The 24,867-nt window shown below is 41.6% G+C and overlaps 3 protein-coding genes across 5 annotated transcripts in view; 1 reads left to right on the top strand and 2 right to left on the bottom strand.

The window, feature by feature from the left end:
* Nucleotides 1-9,309, top strand: part of SPIDR (scaffold protein involved in DNA repair) — a 332,345-nt gene extending 323,036 nt beyond the window's left edge. For all 3 annotated transcript variants that reach the window (XM_077810302.1, XM_077810303.1, XM_077810301.1), the window contains 4 exons: nt 4,255-4,348; nt 5,614-5,728; nt 6,692-6,745; nt 8,624-9,309. In XM_077810302.1, the coding sequence (XP_077666428.1) occupies nt 4,255-4,348; nt 5,614-5,728; nt 6,692-6,745; nt 8,624-8,752 (392 nt within the window). In that variant the 3' untranslated portion in view covers nt 8,753-9,309. The remainder of the gene's footprint in view (nt 1-4,254; nt 4,349-5,613; nt 5,729-6,691; nt 6,746-8,623) is intronic.
* A 1,632-nt stretch (nt 9,310-10,941) lies between these two features.
* Nucleotides 10,942-12,590, bottom strand: CEBPD (CCAAT enhancer binding protein delta). The gene has a single exon (XM_077810305.1). The coding sequence runs from the start codon at nt 12,399-12,401 to the stop codon at nt 11,466-11,468; it is 936 nt and encodes a 311-aa protein (XP_077666431.1). The 5' UTR covers nt 12,402-12,590; the 3' UTR covers nt 10,942-11,465.
* Nucleotides 12,591-22,732: 10,142 nt separating this feature from the next.
* The window catches only part of PRKDC (protein kinase, DNA-activated, catalytic subunit), a 160,243-nt gene continuing 158,108 nt past the window's right edge, over nt 22,733-24,867 (bottom strand). Inside the window, exon 86 of the mRNA XM_077810300.1 lies at nt 22,733-24,663. Coding sequence (XP_077666426.1) covers nt 24,459-24,663 — 205 coding nt within the window. The 3' untranslated portion in view covers nt 22,733-24,458. The remainder of the gene's footprint in view (nt 24,664-24,867) is intronic.

Genomic DNA, 24,867 nt, shown 5'->3' with positions numbered 1-24,867 from the left:
GCTGGTGCTAAATAAAGTATCTGGAATACTATACAAAAGACGAAAATAAATCAGAAGATTGAGGGAGAAGAAACTGATCTATCAAAATAAGGACAATTTAAAAATAACTTTAAAAAAATTCTGGTGAAAGAAGTGAGGGCAGAGATGTACTTTAAAAATGCATGACTATCCTTCCTCCATTCAGAAAAGAAGCACTCATATATTGTGGCAAGTTTGTGTAAAATCTTGTAATAACAAATTCTAATTAAATACATCTTGCACATCCCCCTCCCCAATGCATTATAAATATTTAAATTAATTTTCATCACAAAAACAAAAGAAGAATGGATGAAAAAGTTATCCACTTACTTCATGCTGTGTCATGCCTGAGGGTCTCTGCTTACATGTTACAGATTGCTCTTCAGCATCTGTTCACTGCCCTTGAAATTCACTTTTTATCAGAAGTCTGTGTTTTCTTTGCTTATATACTTAACTGTCAGATCTTTTGAGCCATTCGTTCAAGCCACATAAATGCTACTTCAGAATTCAATGATTGCCTTCTTGGTGTCTGCTCTTGGATTTCTTCAAATTTCATGAAACTGAAAATCAAAGTTTTGTTGGTTTGTCCTAATTGCATGCAGTGTATCTCCCCCTCTTTCCTGCCTGTCCCTTTCAGTAATGTTTTTATAATGGGAAAGTAAATGTGTTGCCACCTCTTTGTCTCTCTAGGATTTTATTTTATTGTATTGGATGTATTGTAAAATTGAGAGACTTGCTCAAAAAAATCTGGAATTACTAGTCAGTGCCTTTGCCATATCAACTACAGGTTGATTTAATGTAATTTGTCACTTGCAGTTGTCCCAGATCGTGCCATTCAGAAATGTTTATGGACACAGAATGGTCTACTCATAATTCTAACTCGTCATCTCAGCATATTATCATTATTCTAAATCTCCTTAATGGCTTCCCATATAGTCATTAGTTGGGAGTGCATTAATGATGATCCTGAATATATCTAGCATCTTCTCCCTGATCAAACCGTTAATTTTATGGGCCAGATGTTAATCTGTTACATCAGTGTAAATCAAGTGTAATTCTGTTATTTAGTTGTTTTTAAAAAGCAGCCTCTATCTTCTGATTATCTAGCATTTCCTGATTATCTAGCATTTCCTAAATATCAGTATGAAATTTTCTGGTCTAGAATACTAAGCAATCATTCTTCTCTGCCATGGAAACAGCAAAGGGTAAAAAAAAATCTGCTTGGAGCTTTAGTTTTAAATGAAAGAAATGGAGATTTAAATACTTTTTTGAAGTATTTGAAGTTCTGATGCACCCTGACATTAAAATGAAGGACTCATAATTGTATTGTCAGACTTTTTTCTTCATTTGCCCACTTTGTTGATGATTAGAAAGCCATTGCCTGCTGTCAGATGTTCATCTGCAAAGAAAGAAGAGGAATTATTAAACTGAAAACAATGAAGTAATGAGAACATAAGAATGCCTTTACTAAGTCAGACCAATGGTTCATATAGCCCAAGTATCCTGTCTTCAGACAGTGACCACTGCCAGGTGCTTCAGAGGGAATAAACAGAACAGGCAGTCTTTGAGTAATCCATCCCCTATCGTCCATTCCCAGCTTCTATTAGCCAGCATGGGCAGAGATGGTGCCCCTAGTCTCTGTTTGCTAGAAGCTTTCTGAAAGTCCAACTACACTATATCTGTTGGATCACCCTTGTCCACGTGTTTTTTGAACCCCTCAAAGGATTCTAATAGATTGGTGAGGCATGATTTCCTTCTACAAAAGCGATGTTGACTCTTCCCTCAACAAATTTTTTCATCTATGTGTCTGATAATTCTGTTCTTTACTGTAGTTTTAACCAATTTGCCTGGTACTGAAGTTAGTCTTACCAGCCTGTAAGTTACTATTACCAAGTGATTCAGCTAAATTCACCTGTTGGATCAGCTCCTGTGCTCCACTTAGGACTATATGAAGAATTGCCCCTCTTTTGGGTTCCAGGACTAGCTGCTCTAAGGAACAGTCATTTATGATGTCAAGAAACTTTATCTCTGCTTCCCATCCCGAGGTAACATGTACCCAATCAATGTGAGGATAGTTGAAATCCCCCATTATTGAGTTTTCTATTTTTATATCCTCTCTAATTTTCCAGAGTATTTCACAGTCACCATCACCATCCTGATCAGATGGTCAGCAGTATATTCCTACGGCTATATTCTTATTATTCAAGCATGGAATTTTTATCCATAGAGATTCTATGGTACAATTTGATTCATTTAAGATTTTCACTACATTTGACTCTGCTTTCTTTCATGTATAATGCCACTCCCCCACCAGCATGACCTAATCTGTCATTCTTATATACTTTGTACCCTGGCATTACCATGTCCCATCGATTATCATCATTCCACCAAGTTTCTGAAATGCCTGTTATATCAATATTCTCATTTAATATCAGGCACTCAATTTCACCCATCTGAGTATTTAGACTGCTAGCATTTGTATACAAGCATTTATAAAATTTGTCACTTTTAGCTGTCTGCCATTATGTGATATAATTAAATGGGATGCTTCTTTCATTTCTCTTCATTTCCTATCTGTACTTTACCAACTTCCATCCTCTCCTCACTAGGATATAGAGAATCTCTATTAATAGATCCTTCCCTAAGGGATGTCTTTATCTGAACCATGTGCTCCTCCACACCTGTCAGCTTTCTCCCAGCCCTTGCTCTGCAACGTTTTTAATTTTCTTGCCAGCAATCTGGTACTGTTTTGGCTTAGGTGGAGCCCATCCTTCCTGTTTAGGCTCTTGCTCTACCAAAAGGTTTCCCAGTGCCTAATAAATCTAAACTCTTATATCATCATCTCATCCCTGCATTGAGACCCTGCACTTCTGCTTGTCTATCTGGCCCTTTGCATGGAACAGGAAGCATTTCAGAGAACTGAAGTCCTGGTCCTGGGTCAATCTCTAACCTAGGAGCCTCAATTTGGCATCCAGGACCTCTTTCCTACCTTTCCCTATGTCATTGGTATCTACATGTACCATGACCACCCGCTTCTCCCCAGCACTGCACATAAGCCTGTCTAGATGTCTCGAGAGATCCACAACCTTCACACCCAGCAGGCAATTCACCATGCGGTTCTCCTGGTCATCACAAACCCAGCTTTCTGTATTTCTGATTATCAGCTCCCATTACTATTACCTGTTTCTTTGTAATAACTGGGATTCTCTCCCCTGAAGAGGTATCCTCAGTGTGAAGGGAGACCATGACATCATCTTGGGGGAGGGTCCCAACTATGGGACCATTTCCTTTGCCCTACTTTGATATTCTTCTTCCCTGAGACTTCAGTCCTCAGCAGCACAGAAGCTGTCAGTGGGACCACTCTACCATGTCCTGGAAAGTCTTATCTATGTACCTTTCTGTCTCCCTTAGCTCCTCCAGTTGAGCCACTCTGGTCTCCAGAGCCTGTACTTGGTCTCTGAGGGCCATGAGCTCCTTGCAGTGTATGCACACATACAGGAATGTTGGAACAATTTGTATAGTTGGGGTGCTGAGAGCCACTGAACCAAACTGTAAACCCTGTATATGATGGAAACCACTTCAAGCTAGGGGGTGTGGCAGCACCCCCAGCACCTCTACTTCGAGCACCTATGCACACACATGCCACCTGCTCCCAAGGCAGGTAATCATACATGCTGCATTCAGTGTAGTAAACTGGATAAACCCCCACTCTGCTGCTGGACTTTGCCTGCATTCTTTTTACTCCTGCAGCTTTTTGTTTGGTTTTGTCTGTCTCTTTTTTTTTTTTTTTTTTTGGGGGGGGGGGGGAAAGAGCGTAGGTAGTTATTGCCCTAAGTTTAGAGAATGTTAACCAGGTGTATCTAGCTCTCCCACTCCCTTACAAAACTCCCATTAGCTGCTCCTTTTTCGCTAGCTCTTCTAGTCACTTAGGAGCTGGCTTTTTAAGCCCCCTTTCTTACTGAGTTAATGGTTAATGGGTGTTAAAGGGCTTAGGGATCAAAGCCTTGTTAAGAAGTTCTCAGCCTTGCCTAGCAGGCTGCTTGGCTCAGCACATGGCACCCCTAACAAACAGACCACACTATATACTTCAGTCAAGCAGCAAGCACACTAACAAAGACAACAAACTCACCCAAGGGTCAGGTAGTCGCTCCTCCTTCACCTGGAGAACTCCCTCCCTGGGTAGTTGTATTCACCATCATATATTATACCTTTGTAAGAATTTCATTGTTTTTTTAGGCACCGTCTCTGGAGTTAACGAGAGCACTGCCTTCTCTTGGCCCACATGTAACAGATGTGGCAATGGAAAACTGGAGCAGCATCCACAGGATAGGTAAGAATCAGTGTAGTGCTTGATGTACCAAGGGTTTTTGTGCAGATGCAGCCATATGTGGTACACTCATTCCTACAATGTTGTCTATGCCTGTATTCTCCCACAACAGCTACACGGGGGAGTTGGGAGGGAGAGGGACAAAACTGCAGGATTTTTATTGCTGATGGAATGACACAACCAGTAAGGGTAAGATTCACCTATTAAGGAAGACACAAGTAGATTCAAAATGGTATGAGTTTGCTATGATATATTTTTGTAGGTTACCTCAAACTGGTATGGATATAGTACGTCTCTCACTTTTTACTGGTATGTATTAGTTAACTTCTGTGTTACTCCTTCTTTTACATTAATGTAAATGAGAGGAGAATCAGGCCTGTTAAGTTTATAACCCGAATAAAAATGACACTTTTCTACAAATAGATCACAGCTGTAAAGTCTGATTTCTCAGAACCTTTCAGGGCTCGAAGCAAATGGTATCTGTTATGTTGAAAGGGACACTGGGGCAACTGCATCCTGGGACATTGGTTCAGCACTGGCTCAGGAAGAACTCTACCAATTAAATTACAAATGCTACCTCTCAGCACAAATTCTACCAGCTGAATTACCAATGCTACTTCCCACCAGAAAGTTCTTGGGAAGTCTACCATCTAAGTACTTACCTAGTCTCATCTTGCATAGTTTTAAAGACCTTGATGGGATGACAGCACAAGACAATAATGTTTTAGGCATAGTGTAAAGGGAAGAAAAAAAGGATGTCTTCTAGTGACAAGATACATAAAGAGGGCTAGAGTTATTTTGATTCCAGATTCTGGTAATTTACAGTTAAAGGGATAAAGGAATATTTACAACAAAAATTTAAAAAAATACACTGTGTACTGTGTTATATATAATTTCCCCTGAAAAACCGCAAGCCGAAAATACAAAGATTGCCCTATATTTTGGTAGGTTTTTTTAAATATGTTATTAGTAGTGCCTCTGTGTGTGTTTTCCAATGGATCAGACCCTATCATTTGAAGGAAGTTTTGCTGTTATTTAGCTAATAATGTAATGTAAATTTATTCCATAAAACCCCAGTTCAGCAAAGCATTTAACCATGTGCTTAATTTTATTCATGTGATAAATCAATGAGACTTAAGCATGCTTGAGTACTTCGCTGAATCAGGGCCAAAATCAGTACATCGTTTACTTATTTGCCCTCTGATCTGATGACTGATACTTGTCTTTCATATGTCTCTTCCATCACTATTTGTTCACATATGTTTCAGGGGATCATATTACTGCAGCCTGTGCTCCCAAACGGTAATTTTACCAGTTCTCAAAATGCAACTGGAAGTCTTTCTGCACTGTCCATCCCGACCTCATTGTACTGTGAAAGTAAAGGTGAGTGTAGATAATAAAAGTGCTAATTGTATCCAGTATATTGAGGGTAGGTGTATTGATATCAGGTGCTCTGAGACACAATTTTCTATGCAGCCCCTGATGGAAGAAAAATGATAACTTTGTTAATACAACAAAAAGAAAATCCTAAAATTAATGTGGTACTGAAATGGAGATTAAGGGTCTAATCCTGCAGTCCTTACTCAGGTAAAACACCCCTTGAGTTCACTCTTAAGAGCTTCATCCCACAAAATGCTGAGCACTTCCTACAAGGTGCTGAGCACCAACAACTCCCATTGAAGAACTTGGCTGGATTGGGCCCTTAGGAAGTAATGAGCCATGGACATGTATTCATAGATTCATAGATATTTAGGTAAGAAGGGACCATTATGATCATCTAGTCTGACCTCCTGCACAACGCAGGCCACAGAATTTCACCCACCACTCCTGCAAAAAAAACCTCTCACCTATGTCTGAGCTATTGAAGTCCTCAAATCGTGGTTTAAAGACTTCAAGGAGCAGAGAATCCTCCAGCAAGTGACCCGTGCAAGGCGAAAAACCTCCAGGGCCTCTTCCAATCTGCCCTGGAGGAAAATTCCTTCCTGACCCCAAATGTGGCGATCAGCTAAACCCTGAGCATATGGGCAAGATTCATCAGCCAGATACTACAGAAAATTCTTTCCTGGGTAACTCAGATCCCACCCTATCTAATATCCCTTGAAGTATTCTTCAATGAGCCAACTGATAGGCCATAGCTTAAAGGAAATATGGGTGTTTTGACTCGCATCCTGAAGTTCTTTTTCAGTATTACTCTTAGGTCTTTTGGTTTTGTCAGTCAACTGCATTGTAAAACATTGGACAGACATTTCTAGGCTCAAGATACTAGTTTTCACTTTTAACATGGAAAGTGAATGTTACACATAAATATGATTTTTGTCTTGTCCTCCTTTCACTTTCTTATTGCAGCTGCTACAAAAAACAATTTCTTCTGTCCTGATGTCATCATCCAGTGAGGATGGGGTAGGTATACATAAGATAAATAAAGAAATTGAAATTTCTTGAATTTTAGTTTAGAGGCAGAGTTCCAAAGTGGACAGTAGCTATTCTGAGCTGTATGTAAACATGCTAAGAATACTTTGTTCTTATATAGCATCTTTCATTTGGGAATCTGGGAATGCTTAGGAAAAAACAGAGTCTCACTACACCCTGACAGTACACTTATTTACAGATGGGCACTTAGTGCAAGTCAGTGACAAAACCAAGAGTCCTGGCCCGCTAGTTCTTTCTTCTAACACCCAGACCCAATTGCTCTCAAGTAACTGTCACTGAAGTTTCATCATAGGAAGCAGCACGAAAGAAACCTGTAAAATATATAATAAATTGTTTTATTGGAACCCAAATAAATCAAACCACAGATACATGAAACACAAGCAACCATGCGCTATAAGACAGTCATCAAGTGGTTACTCTCTTGGTCTGAGATATCATCAGTATAGCCCTATTTGCTTGTCTTGTGTTTTATATGGTATGTTTAGTTGTCACTAACACAATACACTGTATTAATTTGATTTATAAGGAATATTTTAAGTGGAAAGTTTTTCTTAAAATTATTTTGCAGTGAATTGTTTCCTGCTCTTTTATATTGTAGATACTTTAGTATATGTAAGCTAATAGACTTATGGTTTATAGAAGACCATTTTTAAAATGATTAATAATCTTCCTGCAACTCTTGAATACAAAGCCAGTGTTTGATAGAGTACTTGCACACTCAATTCCGAAGTCTATTCAAATGTCATTTGACACAAGCTTCTTTCCATTAACTATTTTTTGTTTGGAAAGTATGACAAAATAATGTAGCCCTTTTTTGAGGAGTTGGGTTAGTTAACTAAAACAAACAAAACCCAAAGAAACTCATTTTCATGCTTTAAGTCTTAAGAATATTTGCCAGTTATCCAGAAAGATTACACCCGAAAACTTGCTGTTTGGAGGGGTTTTTTTTTCCTTCTAGTTGAAATCCAGTGATAACTTCCCCCCACCCACCCCACCCCCCTATACTGCACTAATTCAAACTGCAGCGTTATTTTAAAAAGAAAACACATTTAGGGAAAGACTAAGCATAAGAAATATCACTTCAAATTGTAATTTTTGCCAAAGTTAGTGTGGGCTTCAAATAAAAATGTCTTTTCAAGCCTGGTTCGAATAGCCACTACTCCTATTTTCTAATCCTGGTTCTACCATCTTTCTGTGTAACCTTGGACAAATCACCTAACCGTTATACCTTAGTGTACCACACTATAAAATGAATATAGTAGTACTTACCCCACAGAAATGTTGAGGCACAATTAGTATTAAGCTATATTGTGATCCTTAAACAGAAAAAGCTATATAAATGCAAATTATTATAACTATATATGTAGGACAGTACAGGAACAGGTGTAAAGTTTTTTTTGGTTTTTTTTTAAGGTTTTATTTCTAATGGGATTTTTTTCTTTGGTTACCTTCTTACAGACCATACACACACACAGTGCCCTATCACATGCAAAATCCTTGGGTGTCCAAGAAAGCTATATAAAGAAGCAATTGGTTATGCTTTCATGGACTGGGTGCTAGATTGCAGTAGCCATTATACCTACTGCAGTTTTAAGAGCCTGACCGTGAGATCCATTCTAACTGCGACTGCTGGGAATTGTTTTATTTCTAAAATTATTGAAAATCTAATTCGTTTATCAGACTAAGTACATTCTTTGTAGCAGCATTTCACCATCTTATTTTGTTTAGCTTCCTTTTTGAGCAGTAAAAATGTTGTACACTGGAAGAGGACCTTACACTCTATCTCTGAGTTGTGTGAACAGAACGTACAGTACTGTTTGTTTAATCAACATGCCTTTATCACTACAGAGTTATGAGTTGAAGAGTGTGCTGGGAAAGGAGGTGGGGTTATTAAACTGCTATGTCCAGTCTGTAACCAACCATCCTAGCTGTGTTGGATTGGAGGAAATTGTCCTTCTGGAAGCAGGAAGAAACTAAACCGAATGCTGTCAGCTACTATAATATCTATGGACTTTGTAATGTGGTTATTTGATAACTATGCCCACAGATAATGTATAATGCAAGCATGATATAGTGAGGTAGTTTATTAAAACTGTGATTTAGAAAATATATTATTGCTAAACTTAAAAAAGCTAAATATAATTTTTTAAAAATCTTGATTTTTTTTGAATGTTTCTATTGTGTTTTTGATCAGTCCAGAATTTAAGATTATAGTTCTTGAGAGTGTTCTGTTGGAGTAAATGTTCATGAATGTAAAACAACTTGTTCTGGAGGTTTGAATGTTTGTAAAGCGTGTTTTTGGTGATTTTTTTATAATGGGTGTTATGAATATTGTGTATGTATCAATACTTGTGTGTGTATCAAAAGAATAACATTTTAAATGTTATTTTTGGAATAAGGGTTTTACCATGAGTGGTGGACCTTAATTAAGCTATCTGTTTTAATAACAATTTCCAGATGCATTATACACTGCACACCATTGATACTGAACTGTAACGTTATTACCACACTGCAATAAATATTACAAATACAGATTTTAATGAGCCTCATTATCTTTCAGATATGATAAATGGTGTCAAAGGTATATTGAGCTAGTGTTTTATAAGTTAGTCATAGTCTAAATATAGAAATACTGTGGCATCGAACTTCCCATGAGGTGGATGTTTCATTGTATAGTATAAATGTGTATGAAGAGCAAAGAACAAACTGGTTCAGGAGTGGTATAATTGTTCTGATAGCTGCATGTAGCTATGGAGACATCATTATAACCTTAATCTTTTGTGTTCATAACTGAACTTTAATGTAAGACTAGACTGTAAGGTTATTAAGGTACCAACTGATTTTTTTCTTTGTCCTGTACAGCACAGAGCACATTGTCTGCACTTAATGAAAAAACAATAGACCAGAGTTATACAGTAACTAGTTTTGCATGCTGAAAAGATTTTCCTACCTGATTTGTGGCTATTGAATAGACAAATAACTGTAAATCGGTCTCCTGCTAGTCATTTCTGGGGTAATCTGAGATAACAGAATGACTTTTAGGCACTCTTTTGAGCACTAATGAATAACCAAGCCTTTGAGTCAAAAAAAGACCTTTTCTTCCTTAGCTGTTTTACCTTAAGAAAAAGCTACAAACAGTGGGCCTAGTCCATCAAATACCAGGTGTAATACTTACTGCTGTGAATAGTCCCACTGAAATCTATGGAACTATTTTCTGCAGGTAAGCACTACACCCTTGTAGTGTTTGCAGCATTAGGTTGGTTTTCTGCAGGCCACTGCTGCCCCCACACATGCTGTGTTGCTAATAAGTTTCCTTCCAGATTATGAACAAATTTAGGTGACTAAATTGACTTAAATATATGCAGTTATTTTCAGTGTCAGTTCTGCCTCTTGGACCCTCACTGTTAGTAGAACTGCACAGCAAAGGTGGTCAGTTTGTTCATTGAGTAGGATTCAGAATACTAAAATGTATCCATACAAGAAACTAAAGATTTATGTACTTGCAGCAATAATGTAAATAACCTGTTCATTCCACAAGGAATGCATTTTTCCTGAGAGACTTCATAGCCTTAAAACCTCTTTGTACAAGTAATAGTATACATGGCTTGACCTGATTTTGGGGTATTTTACAGCGGGAGCTCTGTTGTCTTGAGGATTTACAGTTTAATAGCAAAACTTAGCTTCCCTTGTGTTTTATTATGCTACTTGAGAACCATGGTAGGAAATGGCCTACTTGTTGTTAAGAGTTCAGCCATTGGTGGATCAGTTAGCTTGAACTGTTGTTATAAATAGTAATTACTGACTCAACGTTGGTATAGCAGAATGTAGGGGGTGCAGGAAGGTATACTTTATAACCATTATACTGGCAGAAATGAATTTTAACCCTATTAATGAATACCAAAGTGTTGCCTCCATTTTCTTTTGAGATGTTTAAAAGATTTAGTGCACTAAATAAGCCTATTTTTTTCCTAATTTAAAATTAAACTTTTTTTAAAAGTTGTACTTAAAGCACACCTCCAGTCTGGGTTTTACTGATGAATCACATTTCCATATTAATCATACTATGCATGTTTGTAACTCCTGAGAAGTACCGCTCCACCTGTTGCATTTACACTCAACCCAAGGCTCCAAAGCATAGGGCAAAGACATGAAGCAGAAGTGATTAAAAATGTTTTATTTTTAGAAATGCTGTAAAAATTGATATAAAAGGTTGAGCATGCTCAGTCTTTTTCCTCCTACTATCTACAGTATAAAGAGGGTTTTTTGAATCATTTTTACAAATGTACCATAGCTGCATCAATATGAGTAAAATGTAGAAAGAACAAAAACAACTATTACAAAAATAATTTAAGGGGAAAAAAACACAAAAGTTTAGCTTTTTTTTCCTTTTCTCTCTCTCTCGCTAGAATTTTTTTGCAAGTTTGGCCGTTAAAGACCCAGGGTCCTAGCCCAATCTTGCTACAACATTCAAAAGAAACTGAAATCCAGCACAATTTCACTGTTGTCTTCCTCTCTCCCTTCATGCCGCTTAGGGAGCCGAGCAGCGGCGGCGGCCCCCTCCGCAGTCCTGAGGCACCGTCCCCGCCGCAGGTAGGCCAGTCCCGCCTCTGCAGCGCGGCTGCTCCGTGGAGGTCTCTGAGGTATTGGTAGGATAAGGCAGTCACAGTCCCTCGCGTCCCTGCCCACTGAGTTACCGGCAGTCGGTGCCCGAGCCGGGCTGCAGGAAGGAGGCGCCAGGCAGCTGCTTGAAGAAGTGCCGGAGGCTGGTCAAGTCCCGGCTCAGCTGCTCGATCTTCTTGTGCAGCTTCTCGTTCTCGGCCGACAGCTCCAGCAGCTTCTGCTGCATCTCCTGGTTGCGGCGCTTCGCCTTGTCGCGGCTCTTGCGCACGGCGATGTTGTTGCGCTCCCGGCGCTGCCGGTACTCGGGGCTGAACCTGTCCACCCACTTCTTGCCGCTCCGCTCTTTGCCCGCCGCCGCCCCCTGCCCGCAGGAGGAGGACGACGAGGGGGACCTGGTGCTGCAGCTGGACGGCGAGCTGCTGCCCGCGGGCTCGGGCGAGGTGGGCGGCGTGGGCTGCCCGCTCAGGTTCATGATGGTCTGGGCGCAGGTGGCGACCTGCGAGGGCAGCAGGGAGGCGGAGAGGTCCCTGTCGCTCCAGTCCGGCTCCCGCTTCAGGGCGGCCCGCGGGGCGGAGGAGGAGCCGGGCCGAGGCTCACCACCCAGCAGGGCGCCGCCGAAGTCCTTGGCGGGGTCGCGGCCCGCCGGCGGCAGGTACTCGCCGTAGTCGCCGCCCCGCTCCGCCTTGTGGTTGCTGTTGAAGAGGTCGGCGAAGAGCTCGTCGTTGCACAGCTCCAGGTTGGGCACCGCCGACATGGAGTCGATGTAGGAGCTGAAGTCGATGGCGCTCTCGTCCTCGTACATGGCCGGGGCGGCGGCGCTCAGCTCGGCCAGGCTGCTGCTGCCGCCGCCCCCCTGCTCCTCGGCGCTCATGCCGCCGCTCCCGGGCTTGCAGGAGGGGCTCAGCCCGCCGCCGCCCGCCTTAGTGTCGTAGAAGTTGGCCGGCTCCAGGGACCAGTTCCTGTAGCATGCCGGGGAGTCCAGGCTGTACAGGGCGGCGGCGCTCATCGGAGAGCGGGCAGCGGCGGCGCAGGGCTGACGGGGGCGCAGCGGGGCCCGGGCTGTTCGCGCCGCCACACGGGAGGGGCTCCCCCTCGGCTGTCCGGCTGGGCTAGAGGCTGCTCCCGGGCTCACCCTGCCCGGCGGCGTGTCACGCTGGGAGCGCCCAGGCCCGTGCCCACGAGGAGGTTGTTCCGACACCGGGTCAGCTAGTCTGAACCTGGGAGCCGCCGCCTGCCCCGCTTTTATCTGGCCCCGGCCCCGCCCCCCTGCCCCGGTGACGGGGCGAGCGTGTTACTGGAATCCCTCGGGCCCGGGGCTGTGCCGCGCGAGGGGAGGGGTTTGCCCTGCGCCGCTGCCGGGGGGCGCGGAGCCGCGGAACCTGAATCCGAGGCTGCGCCTCCTAAATCTTTGCAGCAGCAGCAAGTTGGGGGAGGTCGGGCTGCTTCCGCCACCGAGCCGGAGCCCGGGCGAGCGCCGCCGGCTGCCGCTGGGAACGCGCCTGTAACGGGCGGCGGGACTTGCTGGTCTCATTCCCACCTTCCTGTTTATGGGGGTTTGCGCTGCTCGGGTTCCTGGGGAAGGGGGCGGGGGCGAGAAACCACTTGCCCTGAACCGTACACGAGCAATGCACGTGGGCTGCAAACGTGTCCCCTGGGCAGGACCAGGGTAACTGTTAAGCCGCAGAGCAGCGCCAAGGCGTTGAGCGCCAGAAGCCAGCGGCTGATTTCGCAAAGCTCAGCGTCGCCGGGGCAGAGCCGAGGACTCCCGTGGCTGGCGCTGGGTCCCAGCCTGCCGAGGGGACGGCTCACCTTCGCCCGGTGCGCTGCCTAGTGAGGTGGCGGCGATCGGTACTTCGCCTGCTGCACCTGAGGCTGGGCGTAGCTCGCAGCTTGAGTATTGCAAGGCTCGGCATCCGCCACGGTTTGGAGGGAAACTCCGCCTGGCCGATGAATTCCCCCCCCCCGTAACAAGGCTCCGCTCCCCAGTGCGTCCGCTGTCTTTTCTAAACGTGTTCACACTTACGGCGGCGCCTCGTGGTTTTGACAGGCGAACTGGCACGTACACACTGCATGGAGCGGCGGGGGAGGGGGAGGGGGGGTATAGCTTTGCGCTGTTTGTTTGACCATGTGATAGATTTTAGCACCATAGGCAATACTTGGTCTGCATTCAAAACCATGAAGTGATTTGCCTCCTTGGTACGCATTGCCCTCTTGTGGCTGAACGTTGGCTATGTCGGTATTTGTCAGCTCAGGCTGCAATGTAGGTCACGCAAAGAGCGCGGGGGCGGGGGGGAGTGTTACACTGACACCCACAGCCGCGGAAGAGACCGCCCGGGTGTCCCGGTTCCCAGTTACGGTCTTTAAACAATCGCTCACCTTGAGAGGGTTTTCCTAGAGGTAAGTCGTGAGTAATAAAATGTAAAGTGCGCTGCTTTAGGAACACGGTCATTTCTCTGTTTCGTTTTGCGCGATTTTGATGGCCATGATTATCGTCTGCACAGCCTTGTGAACGGGTTGCAGCTCGTGGCACGATCAAGTAAAAAGAAAAGGAGGACTTGTGGCACCTTAGAGACTAACCAGTTTATTTGAGCATAAGCTTTCCTGAGCTACAGCTCGCTTCATCGGATGCTCCTGCTCAAATAAATTGGCTAGTCTCTAAGGTGCCACAATTACTCCTGTTCTTTTTGCGGATACAGACTAACACGGCTGTTACTCTGAAAACTATAAAGTAACACTCCAAATAAATAGTTAATTTGGGTTTCTTAGCAAGGAAGGAATGATGAACTTTTTTTTCTTTTCTTTTTTTTTAAGTGGAACTGACCTGAATTGTAGCAAGCATTTATGAGGAATGAAAATGTCCCTATCCTTTCCCAAAGGTTCCAGTATAGTAATACACCTCCCCGCATTCTCAGCACCAGCCCTCCTGACAAGGGCTTTATGCCATACTAGATTACAGTCACTAACACGTGGGGGGGAGAGGGGGGAGGGGTTCTGATACCATGACCTCAGGGGCAATCTACTTTAATGAGTTTTGCTTGAGCAATCACTGCAGGATTAGGTACATACAGAAAAGCTTGTCTTCCTAAATACCTACCTCTACAACTAGATATTATCACCACACAGGTTTATAGAACTGTTGCTGTGGGCTTTTAAAGGCTGCCGCCTCCCCCATTTGATGGCAGCAGTGAACAAAGTATTCTGCTTGCTCTGACACAAACATTTTGAGATCCTCCACAGTGAAAGGTACTGTGAAAACATATGGTCATTAAAAGTTTTTATGTAACTAATTAGGCTCAGGCATTTTTGGTGATGTGAAAGCTTATAAAAACACTAATAGAGTTTAGGAAATCTTCCCACTGGTTTGCAGTCTAGTCTTGTCAAATGAACACCACCTCCATCATTCATATTGGCTGGAGGATTGCATACCAGTGGTGGCTTGCTTGACATTTTGACGGATAAATTCTTCACCTTTTGACCTGGCACATGTAATGTAAATGAGTGTAGAAAATACAACTTTTTCCAATGGAGACTTTAAAGAGGAATCAGTATATATTTACAAAATAAACATACATACACCTGAGTATTTCACTTTGTGAATGTCACTCTAGTGCCCTCCTGAGGTTCAGTTAGTTTAGGAGAAATTACTGTGGTTACTAAAAAGGCAAGAACTCAGCCTGACAGATTGGGACAATCTGTTTTAACTGACAATATGCTTGCCTGTACATTTCTTTACAAGATGTTCTTCTGACAGCAACAAGGTTATAAATGTAGATTTATGGTTTTAGACACTTTAGAGAGTAAAATGAAGACAGTTTAGTTGCACAGTAATCTCTCTTACCCTCCTCCCTTCAGCTTCCTATTAAAAAAAGTTTTGATGAATATACTCATACTTTAAAATCAGTAATTGATACTGGTAAATGAACAAGTATACCTGAAACAAAATTAATGTAATTAAAAATTAAAGATACAATGTGTAATATGAAGTTTTCCCATCTCCCAAACATTTTAAAAGAATAGTCCCCTGACTGTTTACAAAAGGGAAAATAAAATTGTTTATCAAAATATGTTTGCTTGTTTTTTTAAGAGAATTAGCTAAAGCAATTAATATTCAAAATGAGTTGCCTAGTTTCTCTCTTCATAGGTAGACTTTAAAAGGACAGTGCTACAGTCTGGTCTACATACAGTAGTTTTTGTACTGCCTTAACTTTTACAATTAGTGGTGTGCATTTTGTTTGTTTGTTTCAACCAAAATAGTTACAGGATGACACCCCCCTTTGTGTGGATGCAGTTATACAGCTATAATTTATTCTTCTTCCGTTATGGAAATAAGCTATACCGGGAGTTCTCAAACTTCAGTGCACCACAACCCCATTCTGACCACAAAAATTACTATATGACCTCGGGAGGGGGGAACTGAATCCTGAGCCCACCTGAGCCAAAGCCAAGCCCCACTGCTCCAGGCTGGGGATGAAAGCCAAAGCCCAAGGGCTTCAGCCCCAGGCAGAGGGCCTGTAACCTGATCTCCACCACCCAGGCTGAAGTCCTTGGGCTTTGGACCTGGGCGGTGGGGTTCGGGCTTCAGTTTTGGCCCTGGGCCCCAGCAAGTCTAGGCCAGCCCTGGCTTTATGGGGTCCTGACCCACAGTTTGAGAACCACTGAGCTATACTACCTCAAGCATCTTCGTACCAGTACAACTGTCCTTACTATGGGGTTGTATTACTTTACACACACAAGTTGTACCGCTTTAGCTATATAAGTGTAGTTAGACAAGCTGGTAGGCATAGCTTCAGTTTGCTCTCTCTGGACTTGATCATGCAACTCTTAGTTACATCAATAGTCCCCACTGAGTTTAACTTTCACATGAATTAGGGTTGCATGATTGAGGATATATTAACATAATTGTATTTTTGTAACACAAAATATACCTTTATAAATCAATATTCATTTTAGGTGGCTCAAACAAGTACCTTCATTTTATATTATTTCATTTGTAAATAGGTTGTATTGTAGTAAAGATCAGCAATGGACTCTGTCTCGCACGTCTCTAGTTGATCTCTGAGTTCACAATGCTTCCTAATCTGATGAGTGCATACATACCTGTAATCTATCTGGACACTGAAGCCACAAACTCCTTTCTGTCCATTCTCATTATTCACAATTTTGAAACCTAATACTATTCCCATAATTTTTTGTCTATTTAAAATAATTTTTAAATTGTTTAAACATATGAATTACTATAGATAAAACATTCAACAACCTTTGCATATGCTACATGTAAGTGTCTACACTACAAAATGTAATGTCCATATTGCCACAACAGCCAAAAATGGTACGGCAGGACTGAGGTTTAGACATGGCTCAAGCATTTTTACCACTATGATAAAAGTCTGTTTTTCATTATCTCTAGCTCAGATGCACCATTGTTGGCAAGTACAAGTTTTTCTAATGTCCATAATGCCTACTTTCTAAACAAAACTTGGCAATTTTCCAACATTTCTAAACCAGATGCATAAACTCCCCAGCCTCTATTTTACATTCTGATCTGGAATTATCCACCCTAATCATTTGTTTTGGAGCGATATATATATATCAATGTATAGCTCTAGCAAAAATTAAATAGTCTCAGCCTGTGCCTAGTAGCTATTGATACAAAATTTAACTTGCTTATTATTTAAAGCTCATGTTTCTTGGCATAATCTGTGATGCCATATTCCATTTCTACTGACCTTTGAAAATCCTCTCAGCCTGTTTCAAAAAATGTATAAATTAGAAGTTATTTTAGCTGACAGGGTATTAATCTTGAAACGGATACAGCTTTTGTTCAGTGCAGCATTTTTTGGCTCTGCCAAGGCTTGGTTGGCAAAACCTATTCTCAGGGCAATGCTGCCTTTCATGATGGTGCTGATGCACAGAGGGAAGCGAGTTCCTATCAAAGAAAGAAAGAATCTTTGGCATTGGGAGGAGTCCTTTCCATCCAACTATAACAATGTTAAATTATTTCGGCCCAATCTCTGACCTATGTTGACAATTTCTGTTACAATAGAGGTGGTGCTACACTTAATTTGAGAACATTTAGTAGGCCGGTGTTTTGTTTCTTGACACAAGAATATGGAGGGTGCTGCCACTTTTGTCTGTTGTATGTAGATGCAGTAGTGACACGTGCATGCTGTATTTCTCCATGCCAGACAGAATACATTTCTATAGAAGACTTTTCTCACCTACATAAATGTGCTACGTGCCAATTTTGTGGGTGGTTTTTTGTTTTGTTTTTCCATCCTAGTTAGCACTATGGCATCTGTTTATATTGTGACTACATGCCCTACAAACTTCGGCCTAGCAGCCTGAAAGTCAGCTAAAAGATGTTACTTGTACTTGTAAAGGTGTTACTGTACTCTTCCCTGCAGATGCACTAAAAGGTCATTAGTTTACATAGCAGGACGTATAGAACATAGGGGAAGGCACTTTATCTCTCTGGGATCAAGCTTAGTTCACAAGTGTTCTACTAGTTTTTCCTCTCTCACACATTCTTTATGGGATGGTCCATAGATCAGCTGGAAGGAACTGCTTTATGGTAGTGTTTCTGGCACATGACAAATTATCTTAGAAACCACATTGTTCCATAGAAAGCGCATCCATAATTGCCTGTACTTAACTGTGTTGCTAATCAGCTAGCTAAAGTATGTTCTCTTCCCCAGAGCGGAATTAGTCATGAAGTGACCCTGGTGGAATGGAACCGTGCCAGGAAAAGGTATTTTATTTAATATTGATTGGATTTTAACATTGGATTTTAGGATGCCACTTTTCAGTCTTAAGATGATACTGGTGTCGGAGCAGGAAGAGAACTCTGCTTTTGTCTAATGAAATATCAGACCTAGACATTGTGAATCTGATCTGTTCCTTCTGAAGTCAGTCTTACCATTGATGCCAATAGGAAGGAGCAGAATATCAGGCTTAGAGCAAATGGGAAAATGCCTTCTGTATTTCATGTGATTGAAATCTTAACATTGTTTGATGAATGCAAAATAGCTATGCCATCTGCTTGAAAGCAAGGTAGTAAGTCCTAGGAAAAGCAGCACCTTGCAATAGGAAGAATATTTAAGTAAAATGGAAACAGGAGTTAAAATGTTGCTGTAAAATGAAATATTTGTATTTCCAGACACCATATCTTTCTATTGACAGTAGAACAGATAAACAACATTTATGTAATACACTAAAATGCCTCTGAGTTCTGCTGTTACTGACACCCCACTCCCCAGGCTAGATGGTCATTGTATTTTTGCTTAGTTGCTTTTTAAAAAGTGTCAAAGTTTCTGTATACATTTCATATCTACATCTTTTCATAGCCAGTCATATTAGTAGCAATGGACTGACTCAGACGATAGTCCCACACCCTTGGTCATAGGTTAGCGACTACAACGTTGAATAAGTTTTAGAGCAATTATATTTGGGTAACAATCCTTAGCATATTCAAGATTATGCATAAAGTAAGTTTGTGGACAGGGTTCTCAAAGAATATCATTCCTTCAATAAAGCTGCTTTATCTAATTGCGTGGAGCTTCTAACCAAACCCTTCAGCATGAGGGCAGACCAGTTGCTGAAGGGGCCTTTACCCTATAACAGACACAGTAACCAAACAAACTCTGCTCTGGAACACCTTGCAGGTTCCTTGGGATATATATGAGGAAAGCAAGGTGCAAACACCTAACAACTCAGATCTAGGGCCTGGTCTACACGTAAAACTGAGGTGTACCTAGCTATGTCAGTTGGAGTGTGTGAAAAAATTCACACCCTTGAGAGCCATAGTTAAGTTGACCTAAGCGAGGTCAACTAAAGAATTCTTCCATCAACCTAGCTATCACATCTTGGAGGGATAGATTAAATAAAGTGACAGAAAAAACCCTTCTGTTGCTGTAACATCTGTAGTATAGACATAGCTTAAGTTAGGATGGGGAAAGATAGTGCTGATGTGTGAGAAGAACGTGAACTTCATCAGTAATCTCTAGGAAAGGATGCTGGAGTTGGTCATGGACAATGGTGTCTTTTTTTTTTTTTTTATTAAAGGGGATGGAACAGTATCCCAAATTGCAAACCAGCAGAGCAATGCTGAAAGATGATTGATGGGTTTTTTTTTTTCCCTCCAAAGAATGTGTGATCAGGAGTATTTACATATTCTAAGTAGTTTATTTTTATTAGTTATTCAGCAGAATTTGTATTTTTTTATTCCTATTGTTTGTATAATTTCCTGCATTCAATTAATGTATTTTTCTTTAGTTAATCTAGTGTATCTGCTTGTTTTAACCAGTTCAATGTAAGAATAGGTAATATTTTTGTTAACCCAAACTTTGTGGCTAATTATTCAGTTATTCTATTTATCACCTTCTTTTAAGCCAGTTGAAACGGTCTCCCACTTCCTGTGTGCCAACTAGGTTCTTGTTGCCTTCTTCTGAAAACTCACTCTACGAAAAAAACCTTCCTGTTTGAGGTTGTCATTGTGTCAGCACCTTCCCATACCTTGCCTGTTGCTCCATGTTATTTGTCTGTTAGCCTCTGCCCTGGCATTTAGTCTTTGTTTTTGACATGTATGTATTTAGATATAGAGCTGCAACTCAGTACAGCACAACAGTTGAAAGGATTAAATGATGGGGTTGGTTTAACAGACCTTTACAACTAGATAGTGAAGTCTCAGAGGTGTATTCCTGACTGGATAACTTAGTAAAGTCAATGGCCTGGAGGTGGTGCCAGTGAAAATATAAATAACCTTATTAAAACCTTCAGCTTGGATGGGTTAATTCCTGCATGGAGGAAGTGGCTGTCATAGTGAGCTAGAGTAGTATCCGTATCACATCACTCATAGGACTGAGTGGTCTGTTGCTTATAAACCAGACTTCACTTTTATATCTAAAAATAATCATCGAGGTAGAAAGCACATGATAAATTGGTGCCCTTGGACAATTAGTGAGTGTTTCAGCAGCTGGGCTACATCAAAGGCTTCCATTGGTAACTCTCAAGCTCTTACACTACTCAGAACGGGTATGTATATCTTTTTGGTGGTCTATTTTTCCCTCCCCTGATCCACTAGCAGTCCACATTCATCACAACTTCCTTTCCCTTGAAAAAGTGTGGCTGGCTGGGACAATGGCATTGGGTGTTGGCTCTCACTTCAAAAGTCCCATTACAGAATCCTTTATACAAACCCCTTCTGAGAATGTTGGGGCAACTTAAGTGTCCAATTTTCAAAAAAAAAAAAAATAAATAAAAATTGCAGTGCCTAGTCAGAAAACTGCAAATTCCTTGTGAAAGCTTCAAAACTCCTATATGAAAAACTCTGGTTAAACTGTAAGCCTACACTATCTATTTTACAGGTCAAAGTACTCAGCAAGTATAAGAGGAATGTGCAAAAAGGGCAATTTAACACCTCCTTGGAGTCAGCCACTTGAAAAGCTGAGTTCAGTTCAGAAGTCATGTGACTCTTGGACTATAAGTTGGATAGAAGGCTGGCTAGATTGTCAGGCTCAATGGGTAGTGATCAATGGCTCCATGTCTAGTTGGCAGCCAGTATCAAGTGGAGTGCCCCAAGGGTCAGTCCTGGGGCCGGTTTTGTTCAATATCTTCATTAACGATCTGGAGAATGGTGTGGATTGCACCCTCAGCAAGTTTTCAGATGACACTAAACTGGGAGGAGAGGTAGACAAATTAGAGGGACCTAGACAAATTAGAGGATTGGGCCAAAAGAAATCTGATGAGGTTCAACAAGGACAAGTGCAGAGTCCTGCACTTAGGACAGAAGAATGCCATGCACCGCTACAGACTAGGGACCGAATGGCTAGGCAACAGTTCTGCAGAAAAGGACCTAGAGGTTACAGGGGATGAGAAGCTGGGTATGAGTCAACAGTTTGCCCTTGTTGCCAAGAAGGCTAACGGCATTTTGGGCTGTATAAGTAGGGGCCTTGCCAGCAGATGGAGGGACGTGATCGTTCTCCTCTACTGGACAATGGTGAGGCCTCATCTGGAGTACTGTGTCCAATTTTGGGCCCCACACTACAAGAAGGATGTGGAAAAATTGGAAAACGTCCAGCGAAGGGCAACAAAAATGATTAGGGGACTGAACACACGACTTCTGAGGAGAGGCTGAGGGAACTGGGATTGTTTAGTCTGCGGAAGAGAAGAATGAGGGGGGATTTGATAGCTGCTTTCAACTACCTGAAAGGGAGTTCCAAAGAGGATGGATCTAGACTATTCTCAGTGGTAGCAGATGACAGAACAAGGAGTAATGGTCTCAAGTTGCAGTGGGGGAGGTTTAGGTTGGATATTTGGAAAAACATTTTCACCAGGAGAGTGGTGAAGCACTGGAATGGGTTACCTGGGGAGGTGGTGGAATCTCCTTCCTTTGAGGTTTTTAAGGTCAGGCTTGACAAAGCCGTGGCTGGGATGATTTAGTTGGGGATTGGTCCTGCTTTGAGCAGGAGATTGGACTAGGTGACCTCCTGAAGTCCCTTCCAACCCTGATATTCTATGATTCTTTACTGTTGTCAGGATTCCCTCCCCACTCTGAACTCTAGGGTACAGATGGGGGGACCTGCATGAAAGACCCCCTGAGCTTATTTCTACCAGCTTAGATTAAAAACTTCCCCAAGGCACAAATCCTTCCTTGTCCTTGGATGGGTACTGCTGCCACCATCAAGTGAGTTAGACAAAGATTCAAGAAAAGGACCACTTGGAGTTCCTGTTCCCTAAAATATCCCCCCAAGGCTCTTCACCCCCTTTCCTGGGGAGGCTTGAGAATAATCTACCTACCAAACAGGTAGTCCAGATTCTTAAAAAACAGAACTTTATAAGAAAAAAAAAGGAAAGGAAGCACCTCTGTAGAATCAGGATGGAAGGTAACTTTACAGGGTAATCAGATTCAAAACACAGAGGATTCCCCTCTAGGCAAAACTTTAAAGTTACAAAAAACAGGGCTAAACCTCCCTCTTAGCACAGGGAAAATTCACAAGCTAAAAACAAAAGATAAATCTAATGCACCTTGCCTTATTTACTTACTCTTTTTGCAATTTGAGACTTATTTCTGGATGATTTTAGGAGGAGTTTTCTGACCTGATGCTTCTCGGCTTTCACACATACACCCCCCCCGCCCCCCAAACAAAGCCTCCCCTCCCCCCCAAGATTTGAAAGTATCTTCTTTCCCCATTGGTCCTTTTGGTCAGGTGCCAACCAAGTTATTTGAGCTTCTTAACCCCTTACAGGCTACCTTTAGCTGTATGGTTATGACAACTGTGCTTTATGACTTTAGAATAAGGTGGCCTTGGCGAGACACACAGTTCTTCCACACAGACAGCCTTAAGTCATGTTGTCTCCTTTATTAATATCAAAGATAAAAATGAGCAAAATGCATTCAGAAGAATCATAAAAAGGTGAGTATATAAAAGCACATTACTACATTGCACATGTTGCAGCGGACAAAAAAAACAACTTTGCATATATAGTGCCCTGCAATTTAAGAGTGGAAAAGAGCAGTTTAGCTTCTTTAGTGAGTAAGTGTCCTAAAACTACTAATTTAGAAATGAGCTATTACTTATTCTACAGCTTATGTTTTCATTTTTTAATAGACAAACCTCCTGTACAGCACCCAGGAGTTTTTGTGCCAATGGTTTTCCCAGTAAAGATCAAGTATGGCCCCAGACTCGGTTGTATTCATTCAAAATGCTGTTGACCAAGAATTCGGAGATATTGATTTACAGTGCTAGAACTGAGTCAAAGTGAACAAAGCAAAACTCATAGCATTTATGGTCTAGAAAGGGTGTTAAAATGTCAAACATTTTTAGATGGGGGAAAAAAACCTCCCAGAAATTTTAATTGTTGCTTCTTTGTGCCACTCAGTTTCCAACTCTGAACAATCCCCTTTATGCTCATTAGCTTCATTTTATACATTTACCAGCTCGTATTTGTCTTATAGGTTCTTATCCAGCAGAGAGACTGATGGTCCGTCTGCTTTCAGGTTGAAACTGATGCCAGGGAAAGGAAGTCAGTACAGAAGCAGCCCTGAGTAGGGCTGAAATGACTAATAACAGTTGCAAAGAAGAGCCTACAGCTGCAGAGAAGTCAAAGGTGCTTGCTTTTCATTTTTTAAAGTTATTTTATACTTGTTCACTGCTCCATGATAATCACGCATTATTAAAATGTCAATGGGAAATGTCTTCTTAAATGAATTCATGTTAATAACTAGTCATAATATTTTGAAAGACAGTAATTCATCCCCATATAATACCTGCTGCACTTTGTTTGGCACAGAAGTTACCTCTAAAAAACTGCTTTACAATAGAGCCTCGTGCTCTTGGTGTGACTAAAGTCAGACTTTCCCGCCTTAAATCTCCTCATAAGCAAGTACTGGAAAACAATAGACTACATTGTCCAGCTCATTCACAGCAGAAAACGGTAGAGACGCCAGCAATGCCTGTTTTCAGGTATGGATTCAACACTTTTGTTAAATAGGATTCTTAAAACATGAAAACTTTGCAGTTTTATTGTTTTGCATTAATTTAAACATCTTTATAATATACAGTCACAACTTACTAAACATCTCCTATAACTGTTAAAACAGGCTGTTTTGTAGTCATAACTGGTATTATAGCAACTGACTGCTACTTTTAAAAATGAGAGATTTCTATGTGTATCATTCAATAGGCTGTATGTGTTGACATTTATCTAATCACTCTTTGTGTGGATTAAACAATACAGCATGTAAACATCTCTTCAAAGCTTGTGTGGTTATTTTGTTTGTGGTTTCTTCTATTAAATACAATAGCTTAATATCATGGGCCTTAGCCTTCAGCACAATTACCATATTCCTTTCAGGTTCCTAGTACAGAGACATTGGTTCATAATTGTCATCTTTGAGTAAGTTCTACCACAGCATCACAACCCTTAATCAGTTCAGACTTACCAGTGTGGAAAACACAAATTAATTGTTTTTCTATCCATGCTCCTCCCCCACTACATAGTAACTTGACAGTAGTGGTTTGCCTTAGAGAACACTCCATTTGATTATTTCCTTATATCCTTTCTTTCACATCCAGGGCTCCCATCCTTCCCAAACTCTGCCAAGGAGATTGGGGTCTGTTGCTTGATCTATAAGGCATTTCACTTGGATTTCTTCCAAAAGCCCATCCTCTGGTTCTTTGGCTCGGATGTTGTGATCTCTGCTTCCCTGAGCTACAGCTACATATTCCCTGTAGGCAGGTGATTTCTCGTGGCCCAGTCGTAATTCATCACTGAAAAAAAAAAGAAAACTCTGAAAATCCAGACCTTGGATTTTTTATTTTTAAATGAGAACTTTAAGGCCTAATCCTATGAGGTAGTGAGTGTGCCGTTATTGACGTGAACTGTGACGTATAGATCATTGTTGCAACCAAGATCCTCTAGTTGGACTAAATCTTGTACAAAGGAGGTCAAGGTAAGGTGTCTATAGAAAGGTT

The sequence above is a fragment of the Eretmochelys imbricata genome, chromosome 2, assembly GCF_965152235.1.
Source record: "Eretmochelys imbricata isolate rEreImb1 chromosome 2, rEreImb1.hap1, whole genome shotgun sequence".
NCBI lineage: Eukaryota > Metazoa > Chordata > Testudines > Cheloniidae > Eretmochelys > Eretmochelys imbricata.
Note: the sequence above shows the minus strand (reverse complement) of the source record. Positions and strands in the feature narration are given on the sequence as shown.